Source organism: Littorina saxatilis, linkage group LG4 (genome assembly GCF_037325665.1).
Source record: "Littorina saxatilis isolate snail1 linkage group LG4, US_GU_Lsax_2.0, whole genome shotgun sequence".
Lineage (NCBI taxonomy): Eukaryota > Metazoa > Mollusca > Gastropoda > Littorinimorpha > Littorinidae > Littorina > Littorina saxatilis.
In genome coordinates, this window is record NC_090248.1 from 2,257,823 (window position 1) to 2,283,165 (window position 25,343).

General features: G+C 44.1%; 1 protein-coding gene across 5 annotated transcripts in view; it reads left to right on the forward strand.

The window, feature by feature from the left end:
* LOC138963772 (uncharacterized) overlaps positions 1 to 25,343 on the forward strand; it is a 54,210-nt gene that overhangs the window by 21,461 nt on the left and 7,406 nt on the right. For all 5 annotated transcript variants that reach the window (XM_070335622.1, XM_070335619.1, XM_070335621.1 and 2 more), the window contains 12 exons: positions 1,840 to 2,017; positions 2,673 to 3,311; positions 4,923 to 5,041; positions 10,050 to 10,153; positions 10,581 to 10,680; positions 11,463 to 11,668; positions 12,376 to 12,449; positions 13,083 to 13,184; positions 14,123 to 14,286; positions 14,594 to 14,727; positions 15,457 to 15,708; positions 22,491 to 24,287. In XM_070335622.1, the coding sequence (XP_070191723.1) occupies positions 1,840 to 2,017; positions 2,673 to 3,311; positions 4,923 to 5,041; positions 10,050 to 10,153; positions 10,581 to 10,680; positions 11,463 to 11,668; positions 12,376 to 12,449; positions 13,083 to 13,184; positions 14,123 to 14,286; positions 14,594 to 14,727; positions 15,457 to 15,708; positions 22,491 to 24,287 (3,869 nt within the window). The remainder of the gene's footprint in view (positions 1 to 1,839; positions 2,018 to 2,672; positions 3,312 to 4,922; positions 5,042 to 10,049; positions 10,154 to 10,580; positions 10,681 to 11,462; positions 11,669 to 12,375; positions 12,450 to 13,082; positions 13,185 to 14,122; positions 14,287 to 14,593; positions 14,728 to 15,456; positions 15,709 to 22,490; positions 24,288 to 25,343) is intronic.

The window sequence follows — 25,343 nt, forward strand, 5'->3', positions numbered from 1 at the left end:
CTAGATGTAAAAAGTTTTAAGCATGGAGCTTGCCATGTGCACTGAGAAAAGAAACAAAATTGCATTGGTCTCACATAGCAATATGTGCTGAAGAGATGATAAAAAGTAATAACCAATCAGTCCAGCTAGCAGAATGTATGGCAGTAGCATTTCAGTGAGATGAGCCTTCAGCTGTGGAAACCTCGTTCAGTTGTTGGCACGTGCGATCGTCTGGACAATCGTGGCAAAATGAAGCGGAAAAATGTGCCAGTTTTGGATGACTGTACCAAGTCTAAACAGCAGAAGCAGCAGATTTTCTTCGAGAAATATAAGAAAGAGCCAGGAATTGTGGAGTCTACTGTGAGAAAAAGTCATGCACACTGCAAGTATTGTAAATCAGATTTCTCCGTTGCCCATGCTGGGAAATATGACATCGAACGACACTCAGACCTGTTTACCAGTACGATTTGGGCGTATTTTGTACGCCAAATTATTATTGGTACGCAAATACGCGACACACGCACAAAATACGCCTAAGAAAAGTCTAGAATACGTTTTCTGGTGTTGGTGTGCTGATTACGGAATGGTACAACTGATACCGGTTTCGGTCGAAGGGAGATAACCATGACAGCGAGTCTTCAGCTGTGGAAACCTTGTTCAGTTGTTAGCACGTGCGATCGTCTGGACAATCGTGGCAAAATGAAGCGGGAAAATGTGCCAGTTTCGGATGACTGTACCAAGTCTAAACAGCAGAAGCAGCAGATTTTCTGGGAGAAATATAAGAAAGAGCCAGGAATTGTGGAGTCTACTATGGGAAAAAGTCATGCACACTTGCAAGTATTGTAAATCAGATTTCTCTGTTGCCCATGCTGGGAAATATGACATCGAACGACACTGCAGTTCTAAAACTCACCTGGACAAGGTTGCTGCAAAGAAATCCGCTGAAAGCTGCCAAGGAATTATGAAGTTCATTCCCGCAAAGCAAATCCTGCCAGAAGAAAAGGCTGTAGTCCGCGCTGAAGCAATGTTTTCTGAGATGATTGTAAAAATGAACTTGCCACTGTCAACCGCAGATGTTATTTCACGAACTTCATCTTTTCATTATCAATCTGTTTGGAAGACACTGGTTATAATGCTATAAACTGACAGGTAAATGAAATTGTTTTATTCCTGTTGTATTGGAAGGAGTTAAATTCTGAAGGTGTTCACAAGACATGCTATTCTTACACAAACACGTTTGCACCCACGCGTACATTTTCCCTACCCCATATGGCTTTGCTTGCAAAGTACACCAACTTTTTGAAAAATACACTCAACTTTTTGGGAAAGTACTCTTGCCTCGGGTTTAGGGTAAACAGGTCTGTATTTTATATTAGGTATTCCTACTGTTTTGATTTGTTCCAAATCGGTGGCCTGGTAGCTCAGTTGGTTCAGCACTGGACTTGTGATCCTAGGGTCGCAGGTTCCAATCCGGGCCGGGACGGACACGGGTTAACTCTATGTGTAGACTCAGAGACTGTATCCATGTTCCACCCCTGTGTCACCACTGTAGCACGTGAAAGACCTCGGTCATTCTGCCATTAGTGCAGGTGGCTGATTACACCTAAACACGCAGACACCTGGGTAGCGCGACTCTATGGCTGCTAGCTTTCCACTGGGAGGAAGCGACCCGAATTTCACAGATTTTGGACGATAAAGTAATAAAAATGACAAAACAAAACAAAAACAGAACTGAACTTGAGTCGATATGAGTTTTTGTGGCTGTGTGTTTTTTGTTATGTTTTTGTTTGTTTGTAAGTAAATAAAGGCTCCTTAGAATGAAGGGAAGATCTTTATGAATTGTCTTGACTTTGCGTGCAGACGTGGCCACACAGTGTTGCAGCGCGCCCTGCCGCGCAAACACGAGTACGTGTTCCTGGTGCGGATGAGTCCCATCCAGCGCAAGCTGTATCGCCGCTTCATGGACTCCCTAGAGGACGCCACCAGTTTCGCCCAGGCCAACAACAACCCCCTCAAGGCATTCTCCGTCGGATGCAAGGTCAGGCAACTCTTCCTCTTCTGCTTGTGTGTGCTTGTGAGATGGGCATTTCTTTTCTTGACTCAGCCCTGTCCATACTCCTTTGCTTCAGTTATTATTAATGGATCATTCTTCTTCTTCTTGTCGGTCGCCTTAACGCTTGGAGTCCAGCTCTGGAGATGAAGCTGGTGGTCTTATGTAGAGCCTCCATGCAGCTTCTCGTGGAGGGTCGTCGGCCTGGTCCGAGTCGCTCTACTCAGGGGCTGGGGATTCCTGCAGTCCTGTAGGATGTGGGCTGCATCTTGTTCTGCCTCTGTTGAATGGATCATTGATAGATATTCTGTGCTGGTGATGATTTGTTGTAGATTGGATTGGTGGGTTTTTGATGCGAGTGTTGTTATTAGAGTTGTCTGGAACCAAAGATCCCATCTGTCTGTATTATGTCAGACAAGATTTTATTTGACAGTTTGTGAGAGGGAACTAGGAGAGACTTGATAGACTCAATGAAGTAGACTTGAGTCTACTCTAAGCAATGAATGTTTCCTCATTCTTTGAACTGATTAAATTGATGAAAATCTTCCTTTCTTTAACTTAGTTTTTTTAATTGTGTAATTGATTTACAATTTTGAATTCACCAACATGTCTGTAGCGAGAGTTTGTGCTTGGAACATTGCAGATTTGGAACCACCCAGACATCCTCCACAAATCCGTCTTGCTGAAGAAGCCGGTGACGGAAGAGAACGACCTTGAGCTTGCGGATGAGAAAGAAGGCGAGGGGGGCAAGAAGAAACTGAAGAAGTCAGATTCCTCGTCCTCTCTGGCATCGACAGCTTCCACGGCGTCCATGGCTTCTAACATGTCCAGCGCTACCACGGGACTGAGCGGTATCACTGCAGCCCTCAACCTTTCAAATCCCCCAACCCCCAGTGCTTCAAACTCGGATTTTCTTACTCCTATTCCGGAAAACTCTCCCTCTGCACTATCTGCTCTTGATGCAGGGAATGCTGGGACATCAAACGGTACCGGGACCAGTACTGGTACCGAAGCTGGAACCGGTACCAGTACTGGTACAGACACTGCAACCGGCACAAGCACAAACACTAAGACGGGTACTGGAACAAGCACAGCTACTGAAGCTGGATCTGGCACAACTGATACTGATATTGGAACTGGAACAGCTGAAACTGGTATGGGAACCGGAACAGCTGAAACTGGTATTGGCACTGGAACAGCTGAAACTGGTATTGGAACAGGTCCGATACAGAGCGGATGCAGCACTCCCTTGTTTGACAAGAAGGAGGAAGAAAATGCTTGGGTAAGTTTCTTTTTGAAAATGAATAAAAAGTCATGACCTTCTTGAGTAAAATGAGCGAGTGTGGGTATATTTTGAAATGAATCATGCTTCAATAATGAAATTTTTCTGAAGGATAAATTGAAAATGTTAACTTTTTATTCCTTTCACTAAAATGAAGATTCTCTCCCCCCTCCCCTATCTCTCTCCCCCTCTCTCTCTGTTCTCTCTCTCTCTCTGTCTCTCTTCCCCTCTCTCTCTGTCTCCCTCTCTCTCTGTCTCTCTCTCTCTCTTCCCCTCTCTCTCTCTTCCCCTCTCTCTCTCTGTATGTGTCTCTCCCTCTGTCTCTCTCTCTCTCTCACTCTCTCTCTCTCACTCTCTCTCTCTCACTCCCTCCCCTCTCTCTTTCTCTCTCTCCCTCTTTCCCCCCTCTCTCTCTCTCTCTCTCTCCTTCTCCAGGGTTCGTACAGAGTCCTTGAACCCTGGAAAACTCCTTGAAAATTGGAAAACCTTTTCCAGGCCTTGAAAAGTGCTTGAAAATAGAGTTTTGTTAAATAGTCATTGAAAAGTGCTTGATTTTTCCAAATTGTTGCCTATACATTTCGTCAGCAGCTTGTCTTATTTAAAAAAAAAAATGCAACCCCCTTTGTTTTCGTCAAATACAGTACACACATTTTGGGAGAATAAAAGATCGAGTGAAAACGAAAGCAGACGAACTAACTATTACTAGTCACCCGTAGTTGCTTCCCTTCCCGGAAGTTGGCAAGGGAAACAACTACGGAGAACCCTTGTGGCACAGAGGCATGTGACAGACCACATTGCAAACGTAGGTGGAGCTGAGAAAGTGATGTTGTCTAAAAAGCTACTCTACAATGCTGCTAGTGCTCGGCAAAGGTACTTGGAGGCAGAGAAAGAGAAGAAGAAGAACGAGACACATGTGCAAAAAAGAAAGGCTGACATGGATGAGATTCAGACTCTCCAAGCAAAGAAAAGAAAGATCGAAGATTGTGCGGCTGACCTGCTCAAAAGCGCAGATGCTTTTGCAGAAAAGGCTGAACACACGCAGAACTTCAACTTCATAGCAAAGTCAAATGCTTTGAGGAAAAGTGCAAAAATCAAGAAGGACGAAGTGGCATCTCAGTCTTGAGAAAGAAATTCACCAGAAACTTGATGACTTGAAAAACTGAAGGTAAGCTTGGTGCTTATCATTAGTTTTTGAACATCCAATGATTTAAATCGGCGTGCGGGAAGAGGGTATAATAACTAGCGAGTGTTTCATTGCGAGCTTTGAAGGTAAGAGGGTGCTTGATTTTCTCTTTAGAAGGTCTTGAAAGTCCTTGAAAAGTCCTTGAATTTTAGAACAAAAAAACTGTACGAACCCTCTCTCTGTCTCTCTCTCTTTCCCTCTCTCTCTGTGTCTCTCTCTCTCTCTCTGTGTCTCTCTCTCTCTGTATGTGTCTCTCTCTCTTCTCTCTCTCTCTCTCACTCCCTCCCCTCTCTTTCTCTCTCTCTCTCTCTCTCTCTCTCTCTCTCTCTCTCTCTCTCTCTCTCTCTCTCTCTCTCTCTCTCTCTCTCTCTCTCTCTCTCTCTCTCTCACTGTGACATTGATGTTGAAATGGCGTGTTGTTATTGCAGGTGGGCGACGCGTTTGAAGGCTATGAGCCGGGTGTGCTGGAACACGGGCCCAAGATGGTGATTCTCAACACCATGCTTGATTCAGCCCTCAGCTTCGGCGACAAAGTCTTGGTCTTCAGGTGGGTTCACAATGTCTATATGTTTGTGTCTTCGGTGACAAAGTCTTGGTCTTCAGGTGGGTTCACAATGTCTATATGTTTGTGTCTTCGGTGACAAAGTCTTGGTCTTCAGGTGGGTTCACAATGTCTATATGTTTGTGTCTTCGGTGACAAAGTCTTGGTCTTCAGGTGGGTTCACAATGTCTATATGTTTGTGTCTTCGGTGACAAAGTCTTGGTCTTCAGGTGGGTTCACAATGTCTATATGTTTGTGTCTTCGGTGACAAAGTCTTGGTCTTCAGGTGGGTTCACAATGTCTATATGTTTGTGTCTTCGGTGACAAAGTCTTGGTCTTCAGGTGGGTTCACAATGTCTATATGTTTGTGTCTTCGGTGACAAAGTCTTGGTCTTCAGGTGGGTTCACAATGTCTATATGTTTGTGTCTTCGGTGACAAAGTCTTGGTCTTCAGGTGGGTTCACAATGTCTATATGTTTGTGTCTTCGGTGACAAAGTCTTGGTCTTCAGGTGGGTTCACAATGTCTATATGTTTGTGTCTTCGGTGACAAAGTCTTGGTCTTCAGGTGGGTTCACAATGTCTATATGTTTGTGTCTTCGGTGACAAAGTCTTGGTCTTCAGGTGGGTTCACAATGTCTATATGTTTGTGTCTTCGGTGACAAAGTCTTGGTCTTCAGGTGGGTTCACAATGTCTATATGTTTGTGTCTTCGGTGACAAAGTCTTGGTCTTCAGGTGGGTTCACAATGTCTATATGTTTGTGTCTTCGGTGACAAAGTCTTGGTCTTCAGGTGGGTTCACAATGTCTATATGTTTGTGTCTTCGGTGACAAAGTCTTGGTCTTCAGGTGGGTTCACAATGTCTATATGTTTGTGTCTTCGGTGACAAAGTCTTGGTCTTCAGGTGGGTTCACAATGTCTATATGTTTGTGTCTTCGGTGACAAAGTCTTGGTCTTCAGGTGGGTTCACAATGTCTATATGTTTGTGTCTTCGGTGACAAAGTCTTGGTCTTCAGGTGGGTTCACAATGTCTATATGTTTGTGTCTTCGGTGACAAAGTCTTGGTCTTCAGGTGGGTTCACAATGTCTATATGTTTGTGTCTTCGGTGACAAAGTCTTGGTCTTCAGGTGGGTTCACAATGTCTATATGTTTGTGTCTTCGGTGACAAAGTCTTGGTCTTCAGGTGGGTTCACAATGTCTATATGTTTGTGTCTTCGGTGACAAAGTCTTGGTCTTCAGGTGGGTTCACAATGTCTATATGTTTGTGTCTTCGGTGACAAAGTCTTGGTCTTCAGGTGGGTTCACAATGTCTATATGTTTGTGTCTTCGGTGACAAAGTCTTGGTCTTCAGGTGGGTTCACAATGTCTATATGTTTGTGTCTTCGGTGACAAAGTCTTGGTCTTCAGGTGGGTTCACAATGTCTATATGTTTGTGTCTTCGGTGACAAAGTCTTGGTCTTCAGGTGGGTTCACAATGTCTATATGTTTGTGTCTTCGGTGACAAAGTCTTGGTCTTCAGGTGGGTTCACAATGTCTATATGTTTGTGTCTTCGGTGACAAAGTCTTGGTCTTCAGGTGGGTTCACAATGTCTATATGTTTGTGTCTTCGGTGACAAAGTCTTGGTCTTCAGGTGGGTTCACAATGTCTATATGTTTGTGTCTTCGGTGACAAAGTCTTGGTCTTCAGGTGGGTTCACAATGTCTATATGTTTGTGTCTTCGGTGACAAAGTCTTGGTCTTCAGGTGGGTTCACAATGTCTATATGTTTGTGTCTTCGGTGACAAAGTCTTGGTCTTCAGGTGGGTTCACAATCTCTATATGTTTGTGTCTTCGGTGACAAAGTCTTGGTCTTCAGGTGGGTTCACAATGTCTATATGTTTGTGTCTTCGGTGACAAAGTCTTGGTCTTCAGGTGGGTTCACAATGTCTATATGTTTGTGTCTTCGGTGACAAAGTCTTGGTCTTCAGGTGGGTTCACAATCTCTATATATGGTTGTGTCTGTGCAGTCCTTGCTGAGTAAGCTGTTAATGTCCAGGTTCTTTTATTGGTTTGATTGCCTGTATTTTGGAATCTAATGAAAGGTTTGTTGGTGTTCTCATGCATATATGTGACCCTCCACCACGAAATGAGTCGCATGTCACCTCGCGCGGTTCTGCGCTAGGCTTAATATTAGTCCGGGGAGTGTCTGGTAACAGTGTGAGGGTCAACTTAGTCACATGCTTATAACTCAAACAGTTTTCGCTCTTTTCTAAAACGGTTTTCACCACTGGATAGAGCATAAAACACTCTTTAGGAAAATGTAAAAACATGAAAATCATGCAAATGTGACATGTGACTCATTTCGTGGTGGAGGGTCACATATGTGTGTAGACAGACAGACAGACACAGACGTGCATGCACACACACACACTCACTGTCTGTTTTCTTGAGTAAAAACCTTATGTGTGTTCTTTTTAAGAAGCAAATGTTGATAGTTTGGCTTTATTGATGTGATGAGTGTGTGTGTGTGCGCACGATGTCGCTATTGTACATCCCCCGGGGGGTGAGCTCTGATGAGAAAGGGTGGTTGAACTGCACCCACGGAATACGCGCTATATAAGCTTCCTATTGATTGATCCTATTGATTGATTGATTGAATAAAGGCACAGTAAGCCTCCCGTAAACCATCACAGATACGGTCAGGCTTTTACACACAGTGCAAACACCCTTTCATTTAAACACTCACCGATTGAGAACATCCTCGGTGCCCTCCGTAAAGAGCGAACAATTTTCAAAGAATTTATTTTTGCGTGGTTTATCTTACCCCTGAGCCATCGTGAACCCGTGTGATCCAGTTTCCCTTTTTGACTCGCATGCGAAGCAAAAGTGAGTCTATGTACTCACCCGAGTCGTCCGTCCGTCCGTCCGGAAAACTTTAACGTTGGATATTTCTTGGACACTATTTAGTCTATCAGTACCAAATTTGGCAAGATGGTGTATGATGACAAGGCCCCAAAAAACATACATAGCATCTTGACCTTGCTTCAAGGTCAAGGTCGCAGGGGCCATAAATGTTGTCTAAAAAACAGCTATTTTTCACATTTTTCCCATTTTCTCTGAAGTTTTTGAGATTTAATACCTCACCTATATATGATATATAGGGCAAAGTAAGCCCCATCTTTTGATACCAGTTTGGTTTACCTTGCTTCAAGGTCAAGGTCACAGGAGCTCTTCAAAGTTGGATTGTATACATATTTTGAAGTGACCTTGACCCTGAACTATGGAAGATAACTGTTTCAAACTTAAAAATTATGTGGGGCACATGTTATGCTTTCATCATGAGACACATTTGGTCACATATGATCAAGGTCAAGGTCACTTTGACCCTTATGAAATGTGACCAAAATAAGGTAGTGAACCACTAAAAGTGACCATATCTCATGGTAGAAAGAGCCAATAAGCACCATTGTACTTCCTATGTCTTGAATTAACAGCTTTGTGTTGCATGACCTTGGATGACCTTGACCTTGGGTCAAGGTCACATGTATTTTGGTAGGAAAAATGTGTAAAGCAGTTCTTAGTGTATGATGTCATTGCTAGGTTTAGCTGAAGGTCAAGGTCATGTAAAGGTCAAGGTCAAGCATGTGAGTCGTATGGGCTTTGCCCTTCTTGTTCACCATGTAGTCGTCAGTCATTTGAGTGCGACTCGATGTGAGCTTATCTACAATAGCACGTTTTTATGCACGGAACAAACGGCTGTGGTTCACAAGAACTCTAGCGATGGCTTTTGACTGTTGAGAGGAACGGCGATATGTACTGATAAACCGTCGTCTGCTACGACCCTTGCGTGACCCTGCTTCCGGGCTTTTCTGAATGAGACCCGAAGGGAAGTAACTCATTTTTGACAATCTGCAAAATTAATTCTTTAAAATTTGCTCGCTCTTTACGTAGGGCACCTAGGATGTTCCCGTTTGGTGAGCGTTCAAATGGAAGGGTGTTTGTACTGTGTGTAAAAGCCTGACAGTATCTGTGATGGTTTACTTGAGGCTTACTGTCCGGGCGTGATTTCCGGTATTGAATATTCACAACAGCCGTCCAGCACCAACACGTACGAGGCGCCATTGTTGTAGTGTTACAATACAAGTCCACGAAAATAAATTCTTTGAAAATTTCTCACGCTCGACAGAAAGCAGCCAGGATGTTCCCGTTCGGTGAGCGTTCAAATGGAAGTATGCTTGTACTGTATCAGACCTGTTTACTCTTACGGAATGGGCGGAAGTTTTACGGATTTAAGATCGTTTTTCCGCTTGTCCGCGCACTGCTTGAAGTCTTCCGCAATTTGGCGCGATTTTGAGAAAAAAATATTTGTGGTGTTTTCGGTAAAAAGTCGCGATAGTTTTCTCAGTATTACGACGTCTTTCGTCCATTTCCGGTTAGAACCGTGGGTCTTCTTCCGGTACTTTGGTTACACGTGTTGCCAGTTGGTGTCTTTTTGCAAAATGCCTCCAAAAAGAAAGGAACAACACCGACACCGACACGAAACTGACGATGAAGAGCGCGACTAATGCGTGTGGGGCAAAGAAGAAGAGAATCTATTATCAGAAGTGGAAAGAAGATTACTCAAAGAAGTATCCGGACTTGACGGTTTCCAAGAAATTTGGACCAAGCCATTCTTACTGCACGCTGTGTGACAGTCATTTCTCGATCACTCATGGTGGGAAGAATGATTGTGAACGGCACGTACAGTCCATCAGTTTATCATTTCTGGGCACACAGCAAAATTAATTATGAAAAAAAAGTGTTTTATTGCTTTAGAGCGAGTTTGTGGCTTTAAAAAAAATCTTCCTCATGAAGTGGAAAATCTTCCTCGTTTTCCTTCAAATCTTCCTCATGGGTCAATGTAAGGGTAAACAGGTCTGCTGTATGTAGACGCTCGGGGAGCTCTGTGATGGTTTACGGGAGGCTTACTGTGCCTTTAATAAGTGTTCCTTATTATTATACTTGCTATTATTATTATTTGTTGTTTTGTATTGCAGCCAAAGTCTGTCGACGCTGGACACAATCGAGGAGTTCATGTCCAAACAGAAGGTGCCACGACCGGACATGGATGAAAATTGGTGCAAGAACAGATCCTACTTCCGTACGTAACCTCTCTTCCCTTTTATATTGCTCTTTACAAAGTCTGGTAAGGCGTATCTTTTGAGAGAAAAAAAATTGAAATTTAAAAAGAAAGAAACTTGACTTCAAAAGGTAAGCTACCGTTGTTGGACATCTTTGGAACACAACTGACATGAGTTCTGACCAATGAAGAGCCTTTGTAGAACAAAACAACAACACTTTACTACCCCCCCAAAAAATTGTTTTTTTAAATGGAAAAAAGTGCCGAACTCCAACCCTTACTTTGTTTTGCCTTGTTACCAGAAACCAACAATTATTTAATTTTTTTGCCTTAGCAACGAAAGTTTAAAACAGTAGAACAGACAGAAAGAATATGTCAGTTTACAGCTTATGTGATCGTCTTAGTTGTGTCCAACACCCACACATCACGTCTCTTGCTTTGTGCACAGGTCTGGACGGCAGTACCTCAGCCTCGGAGCGAGAGCGTCTGATCAACGAGTTTAATCGCCCCGACAACCAGACCTCCTGGATGTTCCTGCTGTCTACAAGGTAAGAGACGTACAAGTATTTGATATTGTTGTGATAATGTTGGTTTGGCAGACTAGGAGGGAGGTGTAGAAAGGTCTGTGAGATACGTACAAGTAATTTGATATTGTGATAATGTTGGCTGGAGGGGGGGGGGGGGGGGGGGGGGGGGGGAGGGTCTGTGAGAGACGTACAAGTATTTGATATTGTTGTGATAATGTTGGCTGGGGGGGGGGGGGGGGTGTCTGCAAGGGGTATACAGTGGAACCACCCTGTTAAGACCTCCACAAATCTGAGATGATCAGGTCTTAAAAAGGAGGGAGTCTTAAAATGGGGGAAAAAGTGCAGAGGTTAAAAAGAAAGGATGTGAAAAATGAAGGTGTTAAAAGGGGGGACATTTCAATTGGGGGTCCTACAGGGGGGTTCTACTGTACACAGTCAGGAAAGAACATATATGCATGACAACACTCTGTCAGCTGGTTCCTGGGATCCTTTTCACTGGTACTACTGGGGTTGTGTCATTTCTGTCTTTCACGGGAGACGTTTGGACATACAGTGGAACGCCTCTTTTACAATGTTCAAAAATCTGAGAAAATCAGGTCTTACAAAGGAGGGAGTCTACAACTTAAGAACAGTTTATGGGGGTTATGAATAGAAAATGGAGAAAATCAAGGTCTTAAAAAAAAAGGGACATTTAAAATGAGAGGGGTGGGGGTCTTCAAAGGGGGGTTCAATGTAGCACTAGCAGTTGTCAAACTTCCGTGTTTCAAAGGAAATATTTTGACATAATGTTCACTCTTTCCTAGGGCTGGGTGCTTGGGGATCAACTTGATCGGTGCGAACCGCGTGGTGGTGCTGGACGCGTCGTGGAACCCGTGTCACGACTGTCAGGCCATCTGTCGCGTCTTCCGCTTCGGTCAGAAGAAACAGAGCTACGTCTACCGCCTCGTCACCGAGAACACACTCGAACGTAACATCTACGATCGACAGATCACCAAGCAGGGAATGTCGGGTGAGTGAGAAGGTGGTTATTTGGATCTGGGAGGATACAAATCAAAATTGAAGAGCACGACAAAATTATAAGACTGTAAGAAATGAAAACTGAGGGAGCAAAGAAGAGAAAAATGAAACGTGCGGGATGAGAAATCAAGGTGTTGGAAAGGTTTGATCAGGGTATTAGGGATTGCTTGATTGACTGATTCCTGATTCTTTTAAAGTTGAAGTAAACTTGTTTGCCCATCACAGGGCTGCTTCTTTTCTTTCCTTTAAAAACTGGCACTTTGAAGACATACACGAGGTTCAGAGTAAAGCACTAGAATAATTATTTGTAATTTTAAGCTTGTCAGATTCATATAATAATAATAATAATAAAAGATAGCTTATATAGCGCCGCTTCACAAATTTAACTATGCTCTTAGCGCTGTACATCGAGATATAACAATTTCAATAATATAAATACAAAGATGATATAATAATACACATTTACAAATATCACTCACGTGCATACATCCTCGTGCACACCACGCGCATACACACTCCCACTCATTAACAAGTGCTTCCATCCCCCTGCCACTGAGATGTTCATATACCCCCCTGGACAAGCTCACACCATATGCAAGTTTATATAAGGGGTGGCCATGACATGTCAAAAACTGACGTAAGAAAGCTCATCTACATTTAGAGAAATGATACATGTATGATGATGTCTTGTTTTGACAGATCGTGTGATTGATGAAATGAATCCTGACAACCACTTCTCTAAGGGGCAGCTGGAAAATCTGCTGAAGAACGAGGTAAGTTCTTCAACTCACACACAGAAAAAGATCATTTTTCCAATCATAGTATTTCACTTTTGTTCATATGCTGGGAAATTTAGGTCACTACCTCCCAGTAGAAATCTAAAAGTATAAAGAGGATCTCTACCCAGGTGTGTGCGTGTGAAGGTGTGATAAGACGCCTGCACTTCTAGTAGAATTACCATAGTCTTTCATTTTGATAACAGGAACTCTAGTTAGACAAGTTTCTTTCGGTTGTTTGCACAAGGATAAGGTATGGTCCTGTGAGGTTACCTTCAGGTTGCCTTCTCACTGGGAAAGGCAAACATACAAAACGGCGCTACCCAATTTGTGTTCTTTTTCCTGCATGCGTGTGTCCATGTTTTCAAGCTTTAAGACTTTTGTTGAGTCCTTGAGATCTTTATCGTGTACATGCATGCGGACACCGAGGAGAGTCTGCACAAAGTTGACTCTGGGAAATGAATCCCTCGCCAAACATGGGGGTTGAACCCACGCCGATAGTGACAAACTGGTTTCAAGCCAGCGGTGCTACCGACTGAGCTATCTCCCCGTCACAACAGAGGCTTTTAGGTGAGACTTTGCCATGATCTGTTTTCTCTGAGTGTGACTGACCCATGGTGTGTGTGACAGGACAAGGACCACCCCTACCTGGACTTCAGCCACTGTGAGGAGAACTACCCGGACCCCGTCATGGTCAGGGTGCTCAAGGAACAGGGACAGTGGATGACTAAGGTAAACACACAATGACACAAGTCAATGACTAGTCCCTCCCTCCCCCCCCACCACCCTTCCCATTAGAAAGCTGGTGCAGCAAGAGATGTGCTTGATGTGCTGAATGACTGTGCTACCATCCTCCCGACCCCCGACAAACAAAAAGAAGAGAAGAGAAGTAAATGAAAGGATAAGTGATAGTTCATTGTCAGCTAGTTCATTGTCAGCTAGTTCATTGTCAGCTAGTTCTTCTTCTGCGTTCCAGACTTATTTTTTTCTGGTAATGTGTGAGCTCGTTTGCCCATTTGGGTTCCCCACACTATACTTTGAGAGCATAGTCAGCTCACTACGCTTTTGTTGAGTAGGCATGCTGGGTATTTTCGTGTTTCTATAACCCACCGAACTCTGACATGGATTACAGGATCTTTTCCGTGCGCACTTGGTCTTGTGCTTGCGTGTACACACAAAGGGGGATAAGCCACTAGCAGGTCTGCACATAAGTTGACCTGGGAGATCGGAAAAATCTCCACTCTTAACCCACCAGGCGGCAGCGACTGGGATTCGAACTCACGACCTCCCGATTAGGAGGCCGACGTCTTACCACCACCCCACTGCGCCCGTCGTCAGCTAGTTAATTGATTGTACTTTGACGGATAAGACAGACAAAGCCAGTGAGGTAGTTATCACTAACTGACACTGAGGGGATCTTTTGTGTCCCCAAAACTCCAGCCTTTTTATCTTGGTCCACATTTTTCACAGCCAGTAACATCTGAATTACTTTGAAAGGCGAGAAGAAATATCAGAGATTTCGTCCAGAAATTGGGTACAAAAGAGTTCTCGTTCATCCATATTTTTTTTGATTGTTTGTGACAGTTTTCTAAACCGCAATGTCAAGACAAATGCCCGACCTTGGGCAATAACAGATTGTGTATTTGATTAACACGAGTGTTGATGTTCAGGAGCCGTTCACACACGAGTCGCTGCTGATCGACCGCAAGGAGCTGAAGATGAGTCGCAAGGAGAAGATGCAGGCCAAGGAGGGCTACGCTCGCGACAAGCGCATGAACGTCACCTACAGTCGACCATCCTACGCTGCCTACTACCCTGGGACTAGCGGCCAACAGTAAGTCTGGATTGAGCATCTATTTGAGTGGTCTCAACTTTTGTTCCAAATGAAATAAAATGTGGGTGGAATAATACTCATGAATATTACGTATCCAGTAGCAGAACATGAGTCTTTCACTCACTGACTCAGATATGTGCAATGCACGAGAGAAAATCATTGGTCTGGTTAAGTCTGTTGGAGTTGGACTTGGCTATCTACAGCCAACGGTATATAGTTTGGGCAGCTTTAAAGTAAGTGCAAGTATGCCTGTGCTTTTGCATTTGTTCACGACAAACATGGCTGCATCGTTGTGTTTGTATGGTAGGATGTACATCAGACGTACGACGGGAAACCGACCGATCGCCAGCGTGCGCCCCATGATCTCCACACCGGCCCACAGACCCAACGTCCAGGTGGTCAAGCCAGGGGTCACTGTTCACCAGGTCATCACCACCACAGGTACGTCGTCCACAGGTGTAGCAAATAGACCGTGGTGTACAGGTGTTGCAACTAGACCATAGTGTACAGATTTAGCCAATTGCACAGCCGTATAGAATGATAAATCTTTTGAATCAGATTTATTTTGTTGCACAATGCCGCAGACTTCCATATTGTACATACTCTCTCTTCTTGCCATATGCATACACACAGACTCGCACACAGAAACACACGTGCGTTCAACACAGCAGCAATTCTTATTTGCCTTTTTCATCTTGCCTGAGCAATCAGTAGAGGGTTTTTTCTTGCAGTTTGTTTGTGTTTTATGAAAATTTGCACCTATCTGTGCAATATTTAGTGTCTAGTTTTGTAGGTGTACCAGAAAAGAGCCATTATTAGGCGATAGAGTGCTTCTCATTAACCCATCGTTCGTTTTTGATTCTCGATTTTGGAACATTGGCAACCTATGATGACTGTTTGGGACTTTCTGCTCTTGAAACGTCTGTGTACAGTCCAACCCCCCTTTTAAGACCCCCCAGTTTAAAACCTCCCCCCTTGTAACACCCCCCAGTTTAAAACCTCCCCCCTTGTAACACCTTGCTTTTCCACATGTCCTGTTGACAAGCTGTGTCAATTGACCCCCATTTTAAGACTCCCTCCTCTTTGAGGCCTGACTGACTCAGATTTGTGGAGCGCTTTCAAGGGGGTATTCCATTGTAGAAGATGCTAGCATGACTTGTGTGCCCACAGACATCCTGCTGCCCGGCACCAACACCTCCACCTCGTCGGGCACGGGGGAGCCAGCGGGCAAGATCGCGTCGGGTCAGAAGATCCTCGTGATCAAGACCCCCAAGGGGGTCTACATCCGCACCAACGACGGCAAGATGTTTGCCGTGCGCTCCAAGGTGGGCGGTGCGGATGACGCCCTCAGTGCGGCGGTGGCTGGGGCGGGGGGTACCAGCACCGGCACCACCACCACCACCACCACGAGCGTCTCTGCAGGTTTGTTGTCTTTGTGAGTATTGCGCTGCATGTTTGCATTTTAGTTTTTCTTGGTTTTTTCTTTTTTTTTATTCCTTGTTCTTTTCATATCCCATTGTGTGTAGAACTGTGTATACAACGTATAACCTGTTCCTGTGTGTTTGGCTAGATTTGGGTCTAGATACAGGGCTAGATACGGGGCTAGATACGGGGCTAGATACGGGGCTAGATACGGGGCTAGATACAGGCCTCGATACAGGGCTAGATATGGGGCTAGATACAGGGCTAGATACGGGGCTAGATACAGGCCTCGATACAGGGCTAGATACAGGCCTAGATACAGGGCTAGATACAGGGCTAGATACAGGCCTCGATACAGGGCTAGATACAGGGCTAGATACAGGCCTCGATACAGGGCTAGATACGGGGCTGTGTAGGCTTGGGTCTGAAGGATGAAGAAAAAAAGTGATTGTGAATGCCAAGAGGTTTACGTGTGGTCAGTTTGTCATCAATATTTGAAATCAAATGATTGAACAGCAGCATTGTTGGCAGAACCAAACCTGTGGCCGAATTAGATGAGTGAGTGTCTGACTTGATCCTGCCTGAGTTTGGCTTCAGTCAGAGTTTGCTTTACGTCTTCAAAAACTCAGGGAACTCTCTGGTGCTTGGCACCTCTTGTTCAAAGGCTGTAAAGTACATTTTCTCTGGTACTTTGTAACTGTTTTAGCGGGGTTTGCTGGTTCAGGTTCAGGTAATGGACTTTACGTTGCTGAACAGGTGCCTAACTGGTAAAAAAGTTCACGATTGAAAAGTACAAAGGTCTTGCATGCACATGCGAAGGGGGTAAGGCACCGGCATGTCTTCTGATGATTTGACGTGAGAGATCGGAAAAATCTCTGCCCTTAATAGAGCACTGCCAGGGTTCAAGTCCAGAACCTTCCACATGGAAGGCAGATGTCCTAACCACCAGGCCATTGCACCCGTCAGCTGTTACTCCTAGTCTGGCTGTGTTGCAATGATGGCTGCCTACTGCATTTTCTGCCAGTCTTTTTTTAGACCTTTGAGTCCTCATTGTTGAGCCTCGGTGGCTATTGGCATGGGTTCAAATCCTGGTTTCGGCAAGGGATTGATTTCCCAGTCAGTTTTGTGTTTGCAACGCAAATCACCATGATGGTAACCTCACAGGACTGTATGATTACCTTACCAGTGTTGAGCTATGTTTATCATCATGATGGTAGCCTCACAGGACTGTATGATTACCTTACCAGTGTTGAGCTATGTTTATCTGCACCAGGGAGAACGAAGAAGGTACATGCATCTTTCAAAGCAGCAAGAAACTGGTGTGTGTGTTGTCCTTGTAGGTATTGGACACGAAAACAGGCTGGGATTGGGTGGCTGGGTCATTGACGGTATTCTATCGTTGTACGCTTTTGTCACGTTCACTCATAATCACGTGTATACATACAGGACCTCTTAGTTAAGGGTTATTTGAAAGTAATACTAATGGTGTGTTAAGGGTTATTTGAAAGTAATACTAATGGTGTGTTAAGGGTTATTTGAAAGTAATACTAATGGTGTATGGAAGAAATGTAATTCTGTTAAGCTGTGCCGAAGAGTATAGACAAAAAGAAATACCCATCATTTTTGTCAACTTGTCATTTCTTAAGAAATGTGTATTTTACATTCGCATCCATCACATCTAATCTTGTTACTAATAATCCCTATACCTTCCCCATCCCAAGGTTGAGTTTATGTACCACTTTTTTCTGTGTTACTTTGGTTCACTGAGTTATTTTCAAAAAGTTTGGTTTGAAATATCATTTTTTACATTTTCTTGAGTACCTCCATTTTGAATTATTGTTGTTAAAAAAAGACTCAAATACCTTTTGATGAAGATGTTTAATTTATATTTTGTGTAGTCCCTTTAAAATGTCCCTTGCATAAGGTTGGTTTATATATTCTTGTGTAGTCCCTTTAAAATGTCCCTTGCATAAGGTTGGTTTATATATTTTTGTTGTGTACTCACTGTTGAATTCTTCTGGTGATTCAATTTTGTTCAGAGCACTGTTGTTATACAGTTCAACTTTCTTGCGTCAGACATTTGAATTCCTTCCATTCTTTGTTCAGTTGTGTACAATGGTGATCCAGCATAGATTGGTGACATGGGTATAATGCGCTAGAGATTGGTGACATGGGTATAATGCGCTAGAGATTGGTGACATGGGTATAATGCGCTAGAGATTGGTGACATGGGTATAATGCGCTAGAGATTGGTGACATGGGTATAATGCGCTAGAGATTGGTGACATGGGTATAATCAGACCTGTTTACCCTTACGATTTTGGCGTAATTTATTACGATTTTCTGCAAAAAATACGCCATTCCGCTATCCGTGTCAAGACTACGATTTTTAAAAAAAAAAAAATTTTTAATCAATTCACATGTTTGGCATTGTTTTTTCAATGGCAAAATGGGGTGAAAAAGCACAGGACTGACCAGAGATCATGTCTGTCTGATAAGACGCTGGAGAGCCTTATTCTAGTGGTGAAGTCTCGCCCTCACTCATTCGGCAAGCGCAAGTACAGTAGAGAAGCGCTTGACACACTGAAAAAAGCCTACTACGAGCAAAAGAAAAAGAATCAGTGATGCATGTGCTTTTGATGTGATCTTCGTTGAAATTATGATGACTACAAAAACTGACTGATGTGTTTTGTTTGTGAATGATGGATATATGTGCATGATTGCGTTTCGCAGACACAGTTGTCATGTGCGTTGTAATTGGCGACGAATGCTGGGTGATTACTATTTTTGTGCCAGGATTACTATTTTTGGGGCTGAGCATTACTCCAAAACACTTATGGGGGTAAACAGGTCTGGTATAATGCGCGAGTCAGTGTACTGGTCCTAATGCAAGGCTTGCTGTTTGACTCTTGATGTTTCGGCAACACCGGTGTCATTGCATGAAGAAGTAGGAAGCACACCGGGGACTGTGTTCCGCCTTATTTCAGCTGGGCTCGTTGTTACTCCGTTTTCAGCTGGGCCCGGTGTCACGCAAACGTAAGTGTCTTCATAAAAACACAAACTATGACTTTCACACTGATCTAAGCTAAAATTGATGAATGTCAGTAGAAAGGGGAATAATTGTTTTATTTGTAGACAGCTAAAAACGTCTTTTGCTTACCTGGTTAATTGACACTGGCCGAATGTGAGGCGTGCATTTGTTTTTTGTGTGAAAAATGAAGGTTCAACATAAATTTCTCTCAAACATGGATTTGAACAACAAATATTCCTCTATTTTTACTATTTTGGGTAAAGCTATGATCATCTGTATCAATTGCGTGCTTCATTGCGTCCTCATTATGTCATAAGAAGCAATCAAAACAAGCAAGTGGTGTACGTTTTGTTCTGCGCTGGGCCCCCTGCATTTTTGTCTGCGTTCCCCACTGGGCTTGCTTTTGTTCTGGGTGTCCAGCGCGGAACAAAACTCGACTGACATGGGTTTTGGTTTTACTTCTCGTGCCTCAACGCCTTGAAGCAGGTTCGGGAAAATGCATCAGCATAACAGCAAGAAACTATAGAACAAACTTATGATACAGAAAAGCCATAAAATGATACCGTTGTTTATCATTTCTTCATTTTGATCAGCTTTTGTGCCCAAAAAGCGACAACCCACACGTATTTCAAACCGATGCGGGTCACATAATAAACCTAGTCAGATAAAAACAATTAAAAAAATGGAGAGAAAAAATTACTTAGGTTAGTGCTAAAAACATGCGTTTCCGGAAATGAGTTTTTTAGAAGACATAGTTTGTACTTTAGTGCAGACACTTACGTTTGCGTGACATCAAGCCCAGTTGAAAACGGAGTAACAACAAGCCCAGCTGAAATAAGGCGGAACACAGTCCCCAGTGTGGGAAGGGGGTTGACCTTTTGGGGGTAAGGGTGGGTTTTTTTTTTTTGGGGGGGGGGGGGGGGCGGGAGGGTTTGAGGAAGGAGAGGAGGGGGGGGGGGGAAGGGGGGGGGGTTGGTATTTGGAGTGGAGGGGAGCTCAGCTTCTGGCTTTATTACACTCTGACTCACTTTCAGAGTAAATTGGCATGTCTGACAATTAACAGAACCAATCATGTTGTCGTAGTCTTCTTTTGGATGACTTGTCAAAAAAAGCCAACTTGAGCATGTAACCAACCCGTTATTCACACTATGCATGCTGTGTTAGAATCAGATCCCACACTTGTGTAAACGTCAAAGCAGAATGTCTGTTTTTTGACCGCAATGTAGTCTTTATGCATGAAGATCTATTCCAAAGTTTAACACAGTAGGTCTGTGTATGCACGGTCAAAGTTTCACTGAGTAATGGTATGAAGTTGTTTCGGTCAAACACACTGTCTGTGTGGACAGTCAAGAAGATGGTTGAGTCGTACAGTGAATAGACACATAGTGTGCATGGTGGGTATAATCAGCTGAAATAGACACATACAGTGGAGTCCGGGTACAACCAATCTCAAGGGAGATACATTTTAGTTTGTTATATCAGTAATTCGCTGTAGAGTTTTCAACCCAAAATGGCCTCAAGACAAGTTTTCTCAATCACCTTCAAATGATCGTCCCATCCATCTTTCCTTGGAGAGTACAATCTCTGCATGTTTTCAACAGCTTCATAATATAATCCATAGAGAGAGGCAAACTAACAGCGGGAGGTGCATGAAAAGCATCAGTTTTCACGATAAAACTTTGACTTGCTCATTCACGGGTCATAACTGCACTCCGGACTGTCCACAGTGTTGAGCAATTTAGGAGACTTTTATTTAGGAGACTTCACTGCCTGAGGAGAGTATTGATTCAAACGAACGCGTGGTTCTATATCACGTCACTCGGTCACGGATCGGAGAAAACAAAAAAACCAGTTCCAGATTTCGAAACCATGTTCGTCAGCCATTGTTTTTAGCAAGACAGACCACATGTGCACGAGCTTCGCTGACGTACATCGCAAAATGTCATGACGTCACCACAACTTTCGGTTTTGGTTCGATCTGTTCCGTGCACCTCCCGCTGTTAGTTTGTTCAGAGTTCGCTCATCACGCGATGTGCTCTTGTGTTTGTGTATTTTTGTGTATTTTTGTCTTTGGAGACAATTATTGACATCAGTTCGTTGTAGCATTGTGACTTTTAGAGACAAAACGGCTCTGGGGCGATGAAAACGTGTTTGTTAAAAGAGGGGTTCGTTATGCAAATGAGTTCAAAAGGTTCGATGTAGCCGGAAAGTAACAAGTAAGAAATAGAAGGCTGTCTGCCGGGAAATCAATGGCAGTTTGTTAAAAGAGGGATTGCGTTATACCCAGGTTCGTTATAGCTGGACTCCACTGTAGTGTGTGCATGCCCGTCACAATCAGGTGAAATAGACCCATAGTGTGTGCATGCCCATCACAATCAGGTGAAATAGACCCATAGTGTGTGCATGCCCGTCACAATCAGGTGAAATAGACCCATAGTGTGTGCATGCCCGTCACAATCAGGTGAAATAGACCCATAGCGTGTGCATGTCCGTCACAATCAGGTGAAATAGACCCATAGTGTGTGCATGCCCGTCACAATCAGGTGAAATAGACCCATAGTGTGTGCATGCCCGTCACAATCAGGTGAAATAGACCCATAGTGTGTGCACGCCGGTGTCACAAACTGAAAACTCGGCTGAACAATCCCTCTCAATGCTGTCAAAGCGCATGCGCCAATCTTGGACTTAAAAAATGCGACCCTTTGACCGAACGAACCATGGGTTAGGGTTAGGATTAGGGTTGGTTTAGGGTAAGGGTTAGGGTTAGGTTGTTCACGACATGATTAATCTCCCCTTCAGTGTTAGCGCATGCGCATTGACCGCATTGAGAGGGATTGTTCAGGCAGAGTTTTCAGTTCGTGACACCAGATATAATCAGGTGAAATTGCAAGATGCTAGGAACTAACGGTGACCGGTAACTCCGCTAGTTATGAGTAGTAGTTCTAACCTATATTGTAAAGGCGGTGAACAGGCTGTTAACAGGTAATCAACAGGGACTATATTCTTATCATGATTCTTAACGTTTAAGTTGGTGAAGTAGTATGAATGCAGGTTTGAAAAATGATTTGAGAATAGTTATTGCCATCAGACGTTTGATAGTCTGACTGATTATCTCCTGTAGTGTTCATGAAATCAACAGTCCTCAGTATTTCTAATTATAAGGAACAATGTTTTAGGTCGAATTTTATCTGGTAAATATGCCCACTGTTTTATACTGATCTTGAAGACAAGATTGTTTGACACACACAGGGCAGAATGGAAGCTATAAAGCGTCTTTACAATCAACCTTTTGGCACAGTGTGTAAAGGCTTCTTAGGACAGCACTTATCACACACTTAACTGCATGTCTGCAGACTAATAAACGCTTGCAAGGTAGCGAGAATTCAAACAGCCAAGACTCCATGTGTGCTGTGTGCTTGAGAGATGTAGAAAGCAGTTAAAAGCTGCTCTCCAGGGTGTACCCATTATCTCTCACAGTCCTTTCTGCACTGTCATTTTCACACATTTCACTTCTAGATTATCCATTGTGGCTGAAACCATATTTGAAAACGCATCTTGTTTGTGTCTGCTGAGACTGGAGTATTGGATTTCATGCTCATCTTCACACATCTTCAACACTGTCGCTAGATTATCCGTCAACATTATTTAACCAGCCTTGTTCAAACTGTGTGTGTTTCAACAGTTCGTAGATAATCCACAGCCGTGTGTCACCAAAACCTGTCATTAACAACTTCTCTCTGTGTTTCTACAGGCACTAGGGTGTCGATCACAGCGCCGCCACCCCCTCGCATCTTTTTCAAAACGCCGGACGGGAAGCTGACGGAGAAGAACCCCAACGAGGTGAAGGGCGGCTCCAGCCTCCTAGCCAGCATCTACTCGCAGACCAGCGCGGTCAACGCCCTCATAAAGGGCAACAAGAAGGCCCAGATCACCAGGGTCATCCCCGCAGCTCCAGTCAGAACTCTCGCCCGGACTCGACCCACCATCATGGCGTCTGCCATCACCGCCAAGAAAACCGCCAAACCGCCAGTGGAGGTCATTGTGTACCCACGCTCCAAGGTCATCTCCACGGGCAGGGCGTGTAAAGTCCTCGACGGCAAAGAACCCATCGCTGGGAAATCGATGGCGACTTTGGCGGTTCTACCGCAAAAAGACGTGTCTGTCGCGTCCAGTTCCACGAGCACCGGAACAAACTCTGACGCCAGTATGGACACGTCCACTTCTTCCCCCTCCGACGCGTTCTCCAGCAAAACCAAAGAATCTCAGGTGATGAAACTCCTGGCGGCAGACAGTCACGCAAGTAGCGATGCCGGCAAATCAAAAGACAAGAAAGACGGCGGAGTGTCTGTCAAGTCAGTGCGGACGGTCAGCACGGATAGTGCAAGCAGCGCCGCCAGTCCCGCCATGTCCGACAACACTTCACAGTCCAGCCCAGCCACTGAGGACAAGAAGCAGGACGGCAAGGAAAGCGTGTCCAAAGAGCAGAAGAACTTTGCTGTTCCGGCACCACCTTCCACCACAGAGGCAGGGAAGCAGGATGGTTCTAGTCAGGCTGGTGCAAAGAGTGGCCCCCCCTCTCAGCCCAAGACGTGCTCCCCTCCCAGCGTGAGCTCCGCATCGTCTCAGCCCCCGTCCCCCTCCCAGCCGTCTAGTCAAGCCTCCAGCCAGCAGCCAGCGTTCAACAACACCAGCCTGCCGCCAGCCTTTGGGGGAAACAACCCTCAGGCGTTTAGCTCTTCGCCGTACAACAACCAACAACCGTTTGGCAATCAGTCGCAGCCCATGAACAACCAGCCTGGGTTCCCCAGCCCAGCCTCACAGCAGTTGTTTGGCGCTCAACCGTTCGGAGGTCAACCTCAACCGTTTGGCAATCAGCCGCAGCCATTCGGCAGTCAACCGCCTCAGTCTGGATACAACAGTCAGCAGTCTTTCAGCAGTCAGCAGCCAATCAGCGGCCAGCAGTCACAGGCGCCGTTCAGTAGCCAAATGTCTCAGCCCTTCAGCGCCCCGCAACAAGCGTTTGGAAACCAGGCGTTACAACCCAACAACATGACGCAACAGTCTGCACACACCCCTGGCTCTCAGCAACAACAGCAACTGCAGCCCAACATTCAGACATCGCAGTCGTACTCACAGCAGCGACCAGAAATGATGACATCAGGAGGCATGCGACCAGCACCCCAACCCCAGTTCCACCAACCATGGGGACAACAGCAACAACAACAACAACAACAACCTTCTTACCTGCCCCCTACACCTTCCTTCCCAGACTTCAGCTCCTATCCCCACCAGCAGCAACAACAACAGCAACAACAACAGCAACAACAACAACAGCCTCCTTCTCAGCAGATGATGTCAAGTCATCACCCACAGCAACCCATGTCGCAGTTATCTCATTCCCAGCATTCTCAGAGCGGGTCCTCCAGCTCTGGCACCATGGGAGGCTCACCTTTTGGATTTGGTGCCACCAGCCAAGGTCAAGGTCAGCTTCAAGGTCAAGGTGAACCCGGACAGCCCAGCCGACCTTCTGCCTTCCGACCACCTTCAAGTGAGTTTGCTTTACTTTTTAAAATGTTATGCATGAATTGTATTTATGTATTCAAATTATCATTCATTAATTTATTCATGGGTTTATTTATTATGCAGGCATGCAATGATTAGGTTTCGGTAGAACCACTGCATTATTTATGTGTTCATTTTATTTTAAAATTATTTATTTATTTATTTATTACTTTGCAGGTACATTGTAGAAAACCTTTCCATTTTGTTTAACCAGCTTCCTTTTAGTTTTCAACTCGTTCAATTTTAGCACCCAGCTTGTTTAGGTGCCTTTTTCTTTTCTTACTTATTTATTTCATTTATTTGTTTATTATTCATTCGGTGTTTTTTTGTAGACAAGTAGAGCATAATGGGATGCTATGTTTTGTTGTTATTTCATTTTTGTTAACTTCATATTTGTTTTGTGGTGTTTTGTTGTAGGATATATTCGGGGTACCGTATACCTTGTGTTACCTTGTTTTGTTGTGGATAACATTTTGAGGATTTGTTTTCAGTTTGATTTTTTACCTAACGTCACCCGAAAGCATGCTACTTAACCAATGTTAAACAACACCCTGAATAATTAGATTTATACAACACACAAAAATCTAATTTGTTACTTGGTTTTTACATTTAGTCAAGTTTTGACTAAATGTTTTAACATAGAGGGGGGAATCGAGACGAGGGTCGTGGTGTATGTGTGTGTGAGTGTGTCTGTGCGTGTGTGTGTGTAGAGCGATTCAGAGTAAGCTACTGGACCAATCTTTATGAAATTTTACATGAGAGTTCCTGGGTATGATATCCCCAGACGTTTTTTTCATTTTTTCGATAAATTTGTCTTTTATGACGTCATATCCGGCTTTTTGTAAAAGTTGAGACGGCACTGTCACACCTTCATGTTTCAATCAAATTGATTGAAATTTTGGCCAAGCAATCTTCGACGAAGGCCGGACTTCGGTATTGCATTTCAGCATGGAGGCTTAAATTAAAAATTAATTAATGACTTTGGTCATTAAAAATCTGAAAATTGTAATTAAAATTATTTTTTTATAAAACGATCCAAAAT